Genomic DNA, 15,710 nt, shown 5'->3' with positions numbered 1-15,710 from the left:
TGAGGGTGTTTTACTGAAAAAGGAGGTAAAAATCAATGCACACTGTCTTCATATTGTTTGTAGTGCTAATGGATTTTAAGGGGGAGAAAGAAGCTTGACCGCTTGATTCCAATAGAGTTTGGGAATTATCTATATTTATCCATCAATTGCTACTTCATTTTCCTAAACTCCTGAGGGCACTGGGGTGTCCTGATGTCCTTGAGTCTCATCCGGCTGCACGTGACACAGCTTTGCAGGCAGGCAGGGTCTTAGAAGGTAGAGAGTACACTGTTAGGCTTTCTCCGCTCTATAAAAAATTAGCTACTGCTGGTTGGAGACATGAGTCTCAGCCTAATGATGACCATGACTGGTCCATGTCCCTCCCATCAACCATGGAGAAAATAGGCTTCCAACTCTGAAATTACCCACCGGCCACCACAGCACTCACCCCAGAGGAGCCTGCGCTGGTCCTCATTGGGACTTCCCCTCCTACCTCTCCTTTGCAGCTCTCCCTGAGCCTTCTCCAAACTCTCACTCTCCTGCTGGAGTCTATGGACTTTATTCAGTGCTTCCAATCTCCAGCTTTGGCCACGCCCCTTGCATTCTCCAGCTGTGGCTCATTCAGCCCTCAGGGCTGCAGCCTAATCATCTTGTTTAAGTCCCAGTTTCTCCTCCTGCCCCAGGCAGACATTCTCCTCCCTGACTTCCCTGAAAAGACTGAGGCATGACCTGTGAATACCCCCAATTTCCTCCCTTCTACTTTTAAACATCTCTGTCTCTTCTCCTGCTGCCACCATATCCTACCTCTAGGAAGAGATGCATGGGTCTCCTCAAAGCTCAGACCAATAGCTGGTACTTTGAATGCTAACCCTTGGCTTTGTAGCCCCAATGCCCCCTGCCCCCAGTTACTGTCTCTTTTGCATCTTCAAATTCCCCCTTTCTACTCTGTCTTTCCTCTGCCTAAAAGTATAAGCAGGTAGTCCCATGGCCCTCCAGGGCTAAGCCAAAACTGCTTGGGTTAGGGTGAAACCTTCCCTTTTCTATGTGGGCTCTACTTCACAGAGTCACAAACTAGAAAAACCAGAAGGCCCCCAGGGATCTGGCTCTGATTTCCAAAGATGGGACATTATGGAAATCAGAGCCAGCTGTGAGGGGCAGCTGGAAGTGGCAGCAACAAATGCCAACTCTTTGTACCATCTCGGTTTGTTGCCATTCCCCACACACTGTCGAGTCCTTTCCTCAATTCACACAGGAGGGCACATCTTCCCACCACGTGGGGTCCAGAGAAGCAGGCAGGATTTAAAGTCATTTCTCTTCATGCAGGCTCTACTAAAATATGGGAAGCCTTGCATTTTAAGTCAGGTGTTTTCCTTCCATGGCTAATGCTCCTGAGTCTGTCTTTAGTCGATCAAGTTCCGCCATCAGTGAAGAAGGTGAACTATCCAATTACCTCAGAAGTCCCTTCTAGCACTTGAGTGCTGCAAGCCTATGAATGCCGTTACAATCCTTCATTAGAGACAGAGTTATTTTGTTCTCTGTAGTCATTACTACATTGCCCAGTTTCTGGCTAGCAGAACTCAAGACCTCTTGACCAACTAGAGACTCCTGATCCTGATCTCTGGGTCCTGGGCCCCGTTACCAACTCTAATCAGTTACCTGAATTATTGGAGTTGCTGTACTTCGCTGAATGCTCTTCACTATTTTCAAGAGCAGATCGTTTTGACTTCTTTAAGAATAAAAGAAAAGGGGGAGGGGGAGAGGAAAGCAAAGAATAAACACAGTGAAGCTGGAGTTAGAATAAAAATATTTTCCAGGCATACCATTAAACTAGCTACAGACAAGGTCACATTCAGCCCCATGATTTAATACAGTGAAGAAGCAACAGCCAAAACTAAAGGGAGAAATAAAACCAAAAATGCTGACTTTACTATCTCAGGCCAATTGTTTCCTCCAGTTACATTATGCCATAATCATCCCAGCAAACCAGAAAACTACATGGGCTTTTTCTCTGCTGATTCTTCTATAGCTCTTTTTTTTTTTTTTTTAAAGCTGCACCCCAGTCATCTTGAAATAGTCTTAGCTTTCAAGGAGATATAGCACAGTATCTGTCATTAAATGGGCACCATTAACCTAGAACTTTATTCACATGTATTCAAGAACTCATAGAAGGAATGCAGAGAGACACCATGCTTACCTTTCGAGCTAAAATCTTTCTTTTTTTTCTTTCCTCCTCAGATCCATGGTGGGACTGAGCTCTTGTCAGTCTTCGATGCTGGTGAATCTTTAAGAGACGAGAAGGTGTAAGCATATCCCACATCAGGCAGCTTCCTAATGAAAATATTCTCCAACATGTTTTGCCAAACCATATTTTATTGGGATAAAAAAAATCTTTCCTTGCTCAGGTTATCTACTTCCTGGCGCAAGCCTGGTAGAAGAGTATACCAGAGGAAGAGGACCTTTCTCATGCCCCGGATACCTTCCTGCCTTTCCCTCTTTCACAGAAGAATGTGGTGAGAGAGCATGGACCATGCATGCCCCCAGCTACCACCACCCGCATGCCCTGATCCTCAAGCCAGACTACCCATCCTAGACATGCTTGTTTTCAACATCCATTGAGCTCCTCGAGGGCAGGACGGTGAAGTATTCAGCTCTACGGGGCAGCTTTTAGCCTAAAGGCTGGCTGAGAGTAAGTATGCTTAAAATATTTGTGGAGTGAACAGTCAAATGTCAACCACTATAAAAACCATGGCAGAGGATGGGGACACTAAACGAAGGCAGGGAGGAACCGTTATCAATTTACCTGTTTCTGTTCTTCGATTAGTCTCTTTTCGATACATTCTTTGGCAATTCTCAATGCCTCTTTTAACTTTGTAGGGATCTGAAAGAAGAGAAAGTATATCATCCATTTAAAAATGCAGCTGGAGATACTCCCAAGCCCTGAAGCCAATGAAGAAACAGTTGATTATCAAGAGTTATTTGGAATAAAATCAGTTACAGCTGTCCATTCAAATCCTACCCCAGCCACTTTTGGTATCCCTATCAAAGTCACCTCTCTAGCATTTTTTAGCAATGAACACATAAAACTAAAACATAAATAAACATGATGTGTTTCAAGTAATTCTCAAAGGCTGTAAACTGCCAAAGCAATCTGAAAAAGAAAAACAAAGTTGGAGGCCTCACATTTCCTGATTTTGAAACCTATTACATAGCTACAGTAATTAAAACAGTGTGGGTTGGGCGAGATGGTTCATGCCTGTAATCCCAGCACTTTGGGAGGCCAAGGCGGGCAGATCATGAGGTCAAGAGATCAAGACCATCCTAGCTAACACGGTGAAACCCCTTCTCAACTAAAAATACAAAAAATTAGCTAGTTGTGGTGGCACGCGCCTGTAGTCCCAGTTACTTGGGAGGGTGAGGCAGGAGAATCGCTTGAACCTGGGAGACAGAGGTTGCAATGAGCCGAGATCGTGTCACTGCACTCCAGCCTGGGAGACAGAACCAGACTCCATCTCAAAACAACAACAACAACAACAAAAACAGTGTGGTGCTGATGTGGAGGCAGATACATAGACCAATGGAAAAGAAGAGAGCCCAGAAATAAACCCCTATGGATATGGTCAAATAATCTTTGACAAGAGTTCCAAGAACACACAATGGGGGAAAGAACAGTATAGTCAATAATGGTGCTGGGAAAACTGGTTATCCACATACAAAAGAATGAAGCTGGACGCTTACCTTATACCATATACAAAAATTAAACTGGATTTAAGACCTAAACGTAAGACCTAAAACGATAAAACTCCTAAAGAAAAGACACAGGGGAAAGCTTCATGACATTGGATTTGACAGTGATTTATTTCTTGCATATGACACCAAAAGCACAGGCAATAAAAGAAAAAATAATTAAACTTCATCAAAATTCAAAACTTTGGTGCAGCTGGGCACAGTGACTCACACCTGTAATCCCAACACTTTTGGGAGGCTGAGGTGGGTGGATCACTTGAGGTGAGGAGTTTGAGACCAGCCTGGCCAATATGGCAAAACCCTGTATCTACTAAAGATAAAAATTAGCCAGGCATGGTGGTACATGTCTGTAATCCACTTAGGAAGCTGAGACAGGAGAATCGCTTGAACCTGGGAGGTGGAGGTTGCAATAAGCTGAGATTGCGCCACTGTACTCCCAGCCTAGGCAACAGAGCAAGACCCTGTCTCCAAAAGAAAAAAAGAAAAATAAATAAATAAAACATTGGCGCAACAGAAATAACGGAGTAAAAAGACAACTCAAGGAATGGGACATAATATTTGCAAATCATAGGTCTGAGAAGGAATTAATATCCAGAATATATAAAGGAACTCCAACAACTCAACAACAAAATATAAGTAACCCAATTAAAAAGGGCAAAAGATCTAAATAGACATTTCTCTAAAGAAAATATACAAATGACCAACAAGCATATGAAAAGGCACTCAATGTCTCTAATCATTAGAGAAATGTCAATCAAAACCACAATGAGGTATCACCTCACACCCATTAGGACAGCCACTATTAAAAAAATAAAATAACAAGTGTTGGTAAGAATGTGGAGGAACTGAAACCCTTGTACACTGCTGGTGGAAATGTCGAGTAGTACAGCTGCTATGGAAAACAGTATGGAGGTGCCTCAGAAAACTATAAAATGGAACTACCATATGATCTAGCAATTCAACTTCTGGGTATATATCCAAAAGAATCGAGAGCAGGATCTCAAAGAGGTATTTGTGTACCCATGTTCACTGTGGCATTATTCATAACAGACAAGAGGTAAAAGCAACTCAAATGCTCATCACAGATGAATAAATAAAGTGTGGCATATTCTTTCAATGGAATATTATTCAGCCTTAAAAAAAGAAGGAAATCTTATCACATGCTACAACATAGATGAATCTTGAGGACATTATGCTAAGTGAAATAAATTATTCATAAAAGGATAAATACTTATATAAGACTTGTAGAGTAGTCAAGATCATAGAAACAAAGTAGAATAGTGATTGCCAGGAGCTGTGGGGAGGGAGAAACGGGGAATTATTATTCTCTGGATATAGAGTTTCAGGTTGTAAGTTCTAGAGATCTGTTATACAACAATGTGAAGATAGTTATCATCACTAAACTGTACGCTTAAAAATGGTTCAGAGGATAAATTTTATATTGTATGTTTTATTACAATTAAAAATTTAAAGATTAGGTCAGGCACAGTCACTCACACCTGTAATCCCAGCACTTTTGGAGGCCACTTGGAGCCAAGAGTTCAAGACTAGCCTGGGCAAAATAGTGAAACCCTGTGTCTACAAAAAATTTAAAAATTAGGAGAGTGTGGTGGTATTAGGCCCCTGTGGTCCTAGATACTCAGGAGGCTGAGGCAGGAGGATTGCCTGAGCCCAGGAGATCGAGGCTGCACTGAGCCCCATCACTGCGCCACTGCACTCCAGCCTGGCAACAAAGTGAGACCCTATCTCAAAAAAACTTTTTTTTTAACCAAAAATTTAAAAAATTGGCCAGCCTCAGTGGCTCACACCTGTAATCCCAGTACTTTGGGATCAGGTGGGTGGATCACCTGAGGTCAGGAGTTCAAGATCAGCCTGAACAACATGGTGAAACCCCGTTTCTACTAATGGTACAAAAATTAGCGGGGCTTGGTAGCAGCTTGTAATTCCAGCTGCTTGGGAGGCTGAGGCAGAAGAATCACTTGAACCTGAGAGGCAAAGGTTGTAGTGAGCTGAGATTGTGCCATTGTACTCTAGCCTGGGCAACAAGAGCAAGACTCCATCTCAAAAAAAAAATTTTTTTAATTACATAAAACTTATTGGAACATACAACAATTCAAGCAGTATTATTTTATAACTTCAGAGCTATTTTCTGAAAGATTTATGTTCTGAATTTTATAAGATGAAGCTTTCCCAGCTTTACCTGTTGGGAGACATTCCTAACAACAGCCCAGTTTGCTTCTAAACCTATCATTTCTTTCCTTTTTTTTTTTTTTTTTTTTGAAATAGAGTTTCATTCTGTCACCCAGGCTTGAGTACAGTGGTGTGATCTCAGCTCACTGCAACCTTGGCCTCCTGGGTCCAAGCAATTCTTCTGCTTCAGCCTACCAAGTAGATGGGACTACAGGCACCTGTCACCAAGCCCAGCTAATTTTTGTATTTTTGGTAGCAATGAGGTTTTGCTATGTTGGCCAGGCTGATCTGGAACTCCTGACCTCAAATAATCCACCTGCCTCAGCCTTCGAAAGTGTTGGGATTGTAGGTGTGACCCACCACAAACCATGCCCGGGTCATTTCTTAATTTATTCGCTTTTAAACCATGAGGAGTCCAGGCCTGGAAAATAAGACACTCAGATCATGTTGAACTTTTTGTCTTTATTATTCTGTAAAAATTTCAAATTAAAAAAAATGCTGTAAGTAGGTAATACAGTCACATGGTTTAAAATCTGAAAGGTATAAAAGGGCACATACGAAGTGAAAAGTCCCTCACCTACTGCCACAGAGGAAACCAACATTACCCGTCTCCTGTATATCTTTCCAGAAAGTCAGTGTACATACAAGAAATTCAAGTGGGATTTTAAAATCATACTATCTTTGCCGCTTAGGCTCTCTGGCTTAGGGAAACAGCGAGGTCTAATACTAATCCCTGAATCCTAAAGGCTGGACTGTCAGGGTTAGAGGAGAATGTATTTATTGACAAGGCTGAAAAAATGTCCTAAGATGTTTCAGTGAAGAAGAGATTAATTTAAATGTTTTTTTCTCTCCTACTTCAGAGCCAAAGAAGCTATTATTATCAGAATTCCTCTAATGGGCAAAACAGAACAGAGGAAAGCATCTCTCTCACTGACACAGTCTTCTAACCCTGCCTTGGTTTTCCTTCTTTTGTTTGTTTTTAATTGATTTTCCTCCTAATAGTATTTCATTTGGAATACAGAAAGGAGAGCGAGAACTACCTTTCTTCCTCCCACCCAAATCGCACTCACAGTGAGCACTGCCAAGAGCCATGGCCTGAACAAGGAGTTTCTGTAGATGATCTCAGTGGTCTAATGAAAACAGACATGCATTACTCACTGATTTTACACATGGGTACATGCAGACCCAAAGATTAAGTGCTTGCCCATAGGTCAGTAGCTCTCAACTGGGAGCAATTCTGTACACCCCCGCCCCCAGGAGACATTTGGCAATGTCTGGAGGCATTTTTGATTGTCACGGTTGGGGAAACGGGGAAAGGAGTATTGTTTGCATCTAGTGGTGAGGTCAGGGATGCTGCTTCACATCCTACTGTGCACAGGCAGTCCCCACAACAAAGAATCATCTGGCCCAAAACGTCAAATACCATGGCTGAAAAACCCTGCTGTAGATAACACCTAGTATTCTAAGAACCAATTAAGATATCATTCTGGTTTTTTGAGTTCCAAAGTCCATTCTCTTTCCATGATACATAACACCACTGCTTCCCAGGAGAAGACCTCCTTCCAGTCTTGTTTCTAGATAGATAAGTTGTTTTACACATTATCTTCTTTTTTTTTAATACCTAAGCATAAATCTAAATCATTTTCCATATTACTGCAATGTCTTTATCAATTTCACTTTTAGACTGTCAAATAGACGTATCATAAATTATTAAACTAGCCCCTAATTGTAGAATATTTAGATTATTTCCAAATTTTCCCTATTATATACCTTTTCTTTTTTTGGCTAAAAATAGAGTTAACTTTAAAGTCAACTTAGTTATATCACAAACCGAAAAACAATATAATTGTTTTTACCTTAAACTGTGGTTTTTCAGAAGTGGTTAGTAAAACATCGCTGAATAATCTGTAAGAAAACAAACAAAAATATTTCTTGAACCAGGTGCACTCTCAGACTAGGATTAAAGCAGATTAAGCCACCTTTAGCCCATGAGGTCTCCCTTCCCTGCACCACATCCCCTGGCCCCACCCCCAATCCACCATTCCATGTTCATTAACAAATGCAAAAGGGTTTGCACAGTGTGACCCCCTTCCCACTGTGTTACTGGGGTGTCCGGGCCAGCTGTGTGCTAGAGGGGTTTCCTCACAATGGGCAATATTGCATTTTTTAAGAAATTACTTTTTCAAATGCTAATTTGCAAAAATATCACAAATAATATATGGAGTAGATATTTCTAAATAGACAAGTTAGTTTTCTACTATTTTTCTTGCCTCAGAAGAGGATAAAATTTATTCTAGAGTTCAGTAACATAAAACTGTTCAAGTAAGTACAACGGAATTGTCCTGATTGGAATCTAACAGAAAAGTAATTTTTTTTTTTTCATTTTCTAGCAAAATCAAAATGTATTCCCAGCACAGAAAGTAATTTTCTTCTAAGTATTTCTCATGCTTCATTTTAAAAACTAGTAGTTTTTGGAGTAAATCAATTCTCTCTTGAAAAATACGTTACTGGCTGGGCGCAGTGGCTCATGTCTGTAATCCCAGCAATTTGCCAGGCCAAGGCAGGCAGATCACTTGAGGTCAGAGGTTTGAGACTGGCCTGGGGAATGCGGTGAAACCCCATATGAACTAAAAATACAAAAATTAGCTGGGCATGGTGGTGCATGCCTGTAGTCCCAGTTTCTTGGGAGAGTAAGGCAGAAGAATCCCTGGAACCCAGGAGGTGAAGGCTGCAGTGAGCTGAGATTACACCACTGCACTCCAGCCTGGACAACAGAGCAAGACTCCATCTCAAAAAAAAAAAAAAAAAAGGTATGTTATTACAAAGAAGTAAACAACAGACACTGGGGTCTACTTGAGCAGAGAGGATGCAGAGAGGACAGAAATAATTATTGTATACTGAGCTTAATAGCTGGGTGATGAAATATGTACAACAAACCCCCATGACACGTGTTTCCCTAAGTAACAAACTTCCGCATGTATACCCAAATCTAAAAGTTAAAAATAAAAATTTTTAAAAAATGATTTTAAAATTACCCATGTGACCAAAAAAAAGTATATTATTAACAACAGCAGCATGGGCTGGGTGCAGTGGCTCATGCCTATAATCCCAACACTTTGGGAGGCTGAGGCGGGTGGATTGCCTGAGGTCAGAAATTCGAGACCAGCCTGTCCAACATGGTGAAACCCCTGTCTCTACTAAAAACACAAAAACTGGCTGGGCATAGTGGTAAGCACCTGTACTCCCAGCTACTCAGGAGGCAGAGGCAGGAGAATCACTTGAACCCAGAAGGCGGAGGTTGTCGAGACTGCACCACTATACTCCACCTGGGTGACAGAGCAAGATTCTATCTTGAAAAGAAAGAGAAAGAAGAGAAGAGAGAAGTGAAGAGAAGAGAAAAACAGTAGCATGAACTGGGCACAGTGGCACAAGCCTATAGTCCCAGCTACTCCAGAGCTAGCAGTGAGAGGATCCTTTGAGCTCAGGAGTTCAAAACCAGCCTGCGTAACACAGCAAGACCGTCTCAAAAAGAAAGAAAAGAAGAGAAAAGAAAAGGAAGAAAGAAAGGAAGGGAGGGAGGAAAAATAATAGTATGAACAATTCTGAACTGCTGGCTAAAACAGGTCAGTGGGTAGCACCCAAACAGCTCTAAGTATTTCCTTAATATGCCTCCTGCCCCTCCGCTACTTTTTTAAAAAGATGGAGTCTCATTATGGTGTCCAGGTTGCCCTGGAAGTTCTGGGCTCAATCGATCCTCTCATCTTGGCCTCCTGAGTAGCTGGAACTGCAAGCACGTACAACTATGCCTGGCTGAATATCCTGCACCGCCACTTTGTTTTATTTTTGAAACAAAGTCTCACTGTCATCTATGCTGGAGTGCAGTGGCATGCTCAAGGTTCACTGCAACCTCAAATTCCCAGGCTCAAGTGATTCTGCCACCACAGCCTTCTGAGTTGCTGGGATTATTACATGGTGCACACCACCAGGCCTAGCTAATTTTTTTGTTGTAATTTTTGTAGAAACGAGATTTTGTCATGTTGGATAGATAGGCTGGTCTTGAATCCCTGAGCTCAAGTGATCCACCCACCTCAGCCCCTGAAACTGCTGGGATTACACATGTGAGCCACTGTGCCCAGCTATATTACTCTTTTTTTAAAGACAGGAACTTCATCACAAGTAGAAATGACAGGATTAGCTTTTCCCACAGGGCTCCTCAGGGCCCTGTCTGTCCCTCAGTCACACATGTTTACTTCCAGAGGACACGTTTTAATTGAATATGGTTCACACCTGTCCAAGTACTCTTCTCAAGGCTGAAGCCCACGGGGTAGAAAGACTTGACTGAGAGAAAGATGTGAGAGCTTTGGAATGGGGAGTGTAAATGCAAATTCAAGTAAATCAACCTGCACACAGGCTATTTCCTAAGTACAAGTGCATTTTGCTAGAAAAGGTTGTGTGAAAGTTGTTTTCCAAACTGGGTCTATTTTTCCATATGCACATTGTTTAGTTTTGAGACGGAGTCTTGCTCTGTCACCCAGGCTGTAATGCAGTGGTGAGATCTTGGCTCACTGCAACCTCTACCTCCTGGGTTCAAGTGATTCTTCTGCCTCAGTTACCTAAGTAGCTGGGATTACAGGAGTGTGCCACCACACCTGCTAATTCTTTATATTTTCTTAATAGACACAGGGTTTCCCCACATTGGCCAGGGTGGTCTTGAACTCTTGACCTCAAGTGATCCACCCACCTCAGCCTCCCAAAGTGCTGGGATTATAGGCATGAGCCACCGCCCAGTCCATATTATTATTAATGGTTGTTGGTATGGCAACAGACACTTCAGTGTCTGTGGATCATTAGAATGTCACATCCACGGGGCAGGGGCTTAGTTTCCTTTGTTCATCACAATGCCTAGGACAGCAGCTGGCCTCCAGAAGGCCCTTTATAAGCACTTGTGGAAATAATGAACCAGGAACTTGAAGTTATCTCTACCTCTCTGTACTCTGGCTCTGTGCACTTCAAGCCATCCCCTACCTTGCTTTTCCATATTGTTTCTAGTGTATCTCTGTTATACAATAAGCTGGTGCAGACAAAGCACCAGATATACAGCATGGTGTATGATGATCAAAAAAGGTCAGCTGATTCAATAGAAAGCATAACTAATATTTAATGAGCGCTTATTAAGCGCCTGGTCCCTACTAGGAATTGCCTTATTAAATCCTCCCAACTGTCTTCTGACGTAGGAACTGTTATTACCTTTCCCATTTCACAGTTCACAAAACTCTACTTCCAGAGGTTAGGAAACTTGTCCAAGGTCATCCAGGAAGAAGTGGTGAAGCTGGGATCCACCCACAGGTCTGTCTGACCCCAGGCAAACCCTTCTTAACCACTCTGCTGACTTTCCACGAAGGAACAGAAAATGCACCTGAAGGAAAGGCCCCACAGCACTGTTTCAGTTGTCCTGGTTATCTATTCATAACCCAGTTTCAGAGAAAATGTCTTCTGAGCTTCAAGACCCTAGCTCAGTGCCTGGTACATGCTACAGTTTAATAAACAATACCCCGTGAGTAAATTCACAAGCAAAAGCATGGGGGCCCAGAAACAAGTTGCCTTCCTCCTTCAAGGCCCTGTGACTTGTGAACTATGTACAGCTGGGGGCCAACTGGTTTGCTGATGCAGGGTCAGAAAAGAGCCACTTGAGAGGGCCCTCCTTCAGTGCTTCCTAGCTGGGGGCTGCAACACATACACATACCCAATGCTAACGTACGTACACACAATGCTAACGTTGAATGAGGAGACACACATGAAATGACACAGCCATCAGATCAAGACAGCAGCGAGGTTACAAACAAAAGGTCAGGACATCATGCTACGGGTGGCCATCAGCAAGCCAGCCAGGCCAACTCTGCAGGGATCGCAAGAGTCTTCACTACAGTATCAGGTGCTTGGACACAGTGGTCTGGTGTTCAACATGGTTATCAAGATTACAACCAACGCATATGATTGACTTACGGCATCTGTAAGAGCCGGGAGACGGTAGGCATGCCGTTTTTACAGGCTTCACAAGACAGCGTAGACTCCAACACGGCCACTTGAAATGAACAGATACACATTTTAGTTCCACAGAACACGCTGGCAAATCCACTTGCTGATGAAAAGTTTGACACCACTTTGCAATAACTGTCTGCGGGCTGATTAGGACAGTGTCAAAACTCTTCACACACAGACAGATGGCATACGTGGGGTAGGGGAATGCTGGCAACACTGGCATTACCAATGACTCAAAAGAAATGGTTTAGAAACTACATGCTGACAGAAAGCTAAATATATTTCAAAGATAATTGGAGGAAGGATTCAAGATATCATTCATAAAAGTGTTTGTTCTCTTGAAAGAGAAGTAAACACTACACAGAAGTAAAATTCTGAACTTGAAAGACATTTTGCTGCTTGCCTGCTTTTCATCAAAACCAGTGCACAAAATGCCAATTGTTGATATCTCATCAACCAACACCTTGGATGCTACTAACAGGAGCAGCCAGATTTTTCTACCCATAGGTCGCTGTTCAGTGTCAGTGGTTCACATTCAACAAAATATATAGTCCCAGGCCTGTTCTCCTGAATTGTCTCATGTAATACACTTGGTGAAGGGTAGACTTACATATCTCCAAGGCACAGGGGTCCAAGAGCTACCCTGCCCTCTCCTCTCTCCTCCAGCCATGAGTTCTGGCCTAGCTGTGGAGGGGATGAAAGGGTCCTGGATGGTCTGCACTAGTTCCTGCATCCCTTCTTCCTAAAGGTGCTCTCACTTGTCCTCCAGCTCGCCTCAGCCCCCTCAGGTAATTCTGTAAGAGCTCCCAGATCCAATTTGTCTGGGTGTCTGCATTCCCGCCTGTCTGCCCTAGGTCTGGGCCTGCTACGCTCTTATCTACTAGGTTTTCGGCCTATGGCTTTGGCTTTCTTGTTTCTTCTTCTATTTTTTTTTTTGAGGCAGAGTCTCACTCTGTCGCCCAGGCTGGACTGTAGTGGCGCTATCTCCACTCACTGCAACCTCCACCTCCCAAGAGGCAGGTTCAAGCAATTCTCGTGCCTCAGCCACCAGAAAGCTGGGATTACAGGCATGCACCTCCACACCCCTGCTATTTTTTGAATTTTTAGTAGAGACAGAGTTTCATTATGTTGGCCAGGTGGGTCTTGAACTCCTGACCTCATATGATCCACCTACCTCGGCCTCTCAAAGTGCTGGGATTACAGGCATGAGCCACTGTGTCTGGCCTCTCTGGTTTCTTACAAGTCTCACTCCAGCCTTGATCTGACTTCTGATGCCTGCCTGAGTCCCCTCCAGACTGGCTTTACATTGCCTGGCTCTGGCTTCTGCATCACACTCATGCAGACCATACTTCTCTTTTCATCCTCCTGCTTCCAAAATTCTAAAGCATTTTACAAAAAGTTCCCAGAAACTTCAGATAGGCTGACAAATGGACAAGCCACCTGAATTTTCACTGAAGTAAACTACTCAAATTTTATCTATCTGCTTTTAAATTGGGTAAGAATTTCTGGCTATAGAGGACAGCAACTTCCTCTGGGTCTTTCCTGGACTCTGGAAAGGGGATGAGTGGCTCTGCATACTGCCAGGTCCCAGAAGACCCTTCCCAACCCCATACTGACCCACAGCCATGGACGGGGCCGGAGGGAAGGAGTCCACAGGCACCGAATCTGGCGGTCGTCCATAAGTCATTTCATACAGTAAGTGGCCAAAGCAGTGGACATCCACACTTTCCAATGTCTGTGGAAGAAAGAGAGCAGCAGCGTGTTCACCCTTCACTTTGGCTTTACGGACCACACGCTCCTGCCCCAAGCCTCCTCTGAGAAACTAAGCCCAGCGATAGCCTCGCTCCTAACTGGTAGTGTAAATGCAACTCCAGAGCCTTTTGTGAAACCTCATGAGGTATCCCAAAGGTCTCGGTCTGACCCTCTACAGTTTTCCAATCAGTCACTCTACCTCCCTCCTTACCCCACCAGCCATTTCAACTCAGCCTCCTGGAGATACAGCAATGCTCCAAGGGACAAATGGGGCTGATAGGCAAGGACTGCCCCAACTGTACCTTGGTACATATTTCCTACATGAGCAGATCATGGGATACCTGATACCTAAAAATGAGCCTGCTACTTTATTACTTTAGCAACTTACATTGATTTTTCTGAATTGTGAAAAATAAGATCGGTAGAAGGAAGGCAGGCCCAATAAGGAATTCTCAAGGTCTAGCAGCCGGCAAGTGTCCCCATCGAGCATCACATTGGAGGCATGAAGATGCCCATAAGGGAATCCCTTGTCATGAAGAAACTTCAGTACCTATTAAAGCATATAGGTAAGTTACATTTTCCCCAACTCATTCAGCTATAAGACAAGTTAAACTTTGTTTTTACATCAATATATTTTGAAACAAAACCAAACAGGTCACTGGAGAGATTCCTAAAGAAAAATGCCACCTCTCCCCATTTGTTTGGAAAAGGGAGTGAAACTGAATGCTTTCCAGCTTTGAGGCTATGAGATACAACACCAGTTCTTTCTTTCCCCAAAAGGATAGAGAAGCAGGCTGCATATGCTTGGAATTAATAACTCCAATGCCAAAAGGCTCTGCTTTAAGCCCTTTCTGATTCCAGTAGGCCAGCTCTCTTCAGGACAAAGTCTTGATCCTCCTGCATAGATGAGTGAAGCTATCATATCGGTGATTTTGCCAGTAATTCAGAAAAAGAGGTTGAACTAGAAAACATCTCTAGTTCAGTCTCTCCTCCAAATATATCTAGCTGTTTATTAATAAGAACACACAACAGGCACCCAGAAAAAGAAGCAAATCTTTCAGCTGCCATGTAAATAATCAGTGGCTTACCCAGTAATCGAGATGCTTAGATATAGCCCTGCAATGCCCTCGTGAGCTAGAGCAGTGATAGCCAAGTGGGGTGCCCAGAGCAATTCACTAAGGGCTGGAAGAAAATATTACAACTTCTCTTCCTAGTTGTTGTTTTTTAAAAATATTATTCTTTTTTAACTTATACGAAATATATTACTAGTATGCTGCCTCCATCAAAAAAAGTAAAATATATATATACACACATACATATATATGTATACATATATATGTATGTGATATGTATACATATATATGTATGTGTGTATTACATATATAATTTATAGTTAAACAGCCATAACATTGGAATATTAAATTACTTATTACTGATAGGGTTGCATAATCCCAGAAGCCTGGAGAATACTGGTCTAGAGGGTAATGTAAGAAGGGCTTTTCACTTCTGGTTATACCTTTGTAAGGGAGCCATACGGTTATGTATATGACATAACAAAATCAAAAATCTTGGCACAGGGATAAAGAGCAACCAAAGATAATATAAAAGTTGGTGTCCACACAGTAAAGTTCTTAAAACTCAGACACTAAATTGCAAGAGCTAAAGCTTTAAGAATTTTGTAGACCCAAGTGACTGTTGCCTTAGCCTCAAATATTGCTTGTCGTGGCAAAATATGACACTGCAATCAGTTTATAAGCAATCAGACAACTTAAGTGATTTTGGATAGTACTTAAGAAGTTTTCCAGATGAATAATGCAATTTTGGATGACATCTGAATGCAACTTAAACTAAAGTATTTCTTACCTCTAATATTTGCCGTCCATATGTCTTTATTTGCTGGAGTTCCAGGCCCTGAATCTTCTTAGGGTTGCAGTACTTCTTTAGAAATGGGTCTTTCGGTTTTGCCTTTGGAAAAGAACACAGAACACATAAGAAAGCAGCAGTGG

The 15,710-nt window shown here is 42.6% G+C and overlaps 1 protein-coding gene across 27 annotated transcripts in view; it reads right to left on the bottom strand.

Moving 5' to 3' along the window:
* The window catches only part of PXK (PX domain containing serine/threonine kinase like), a 94,996-nt gene that overhangs the window by 14,275 nt on the left and 65,011 nt on the right, over window positions 1-15,710 (bottom strand). For all 27 annotated transcript variants that reach the window (XM_035275922.3, XM_054245808.2, XM_054245806.2 and 24 more), the window contains 8 exons: window positions 15,568-15,669; window positions 14,093-14,254; window positions 13,570-13,687; window positions 11,917-11,995; window positions 7,770-7,818; window positions 2,780-2,857; window positions 2,174-2,260; window positions 1,636-1,705 (listed from right to left, as the gene is read on the bottom strand). In XM_035275922.3, coding sequence (XP_035131813.2) covers window positions 1,636-1,705; window positions 2,174-2,260; window positions 2,780-2,857; window positions 7,770-7,818; window positions 11,917-11,995; window positions 13,570-13,687; window positions 14,093-14,254; window positions 15,568-15,669 — 745 coding nt within the window. The remainder of the gene's footprint in view (window positions 1-1,635; window positions 1,706-2,173; window positions 2,261-2,779; window positions 2,858-7,769; window positions 7,819-11,916; window positions 11,996-13,569; window positions 13,688-14,092; window positions 14,255-15,567; window positions 15,670-15,710) is intronic.

The sequence above is a fragment of the Callithrix jacchus genome, chromosome 15, assembly GCF_049354715.1.
Source record: "Callithrix jacchus isolate 240 chromosome 15, calJac240_pri, whole genome shotgun sequence".
In the NCBI taxonomy this organism is placed as follows: domain Eukaryota; kingdom Metazoa; phylum Chordata; class Mammalia; order Primates; family Cebidae; genus Callithrix; species Callithrix jacchus.
This window is presented reverse-complemented; position numbering and strand designations above follow the sequence as displayed.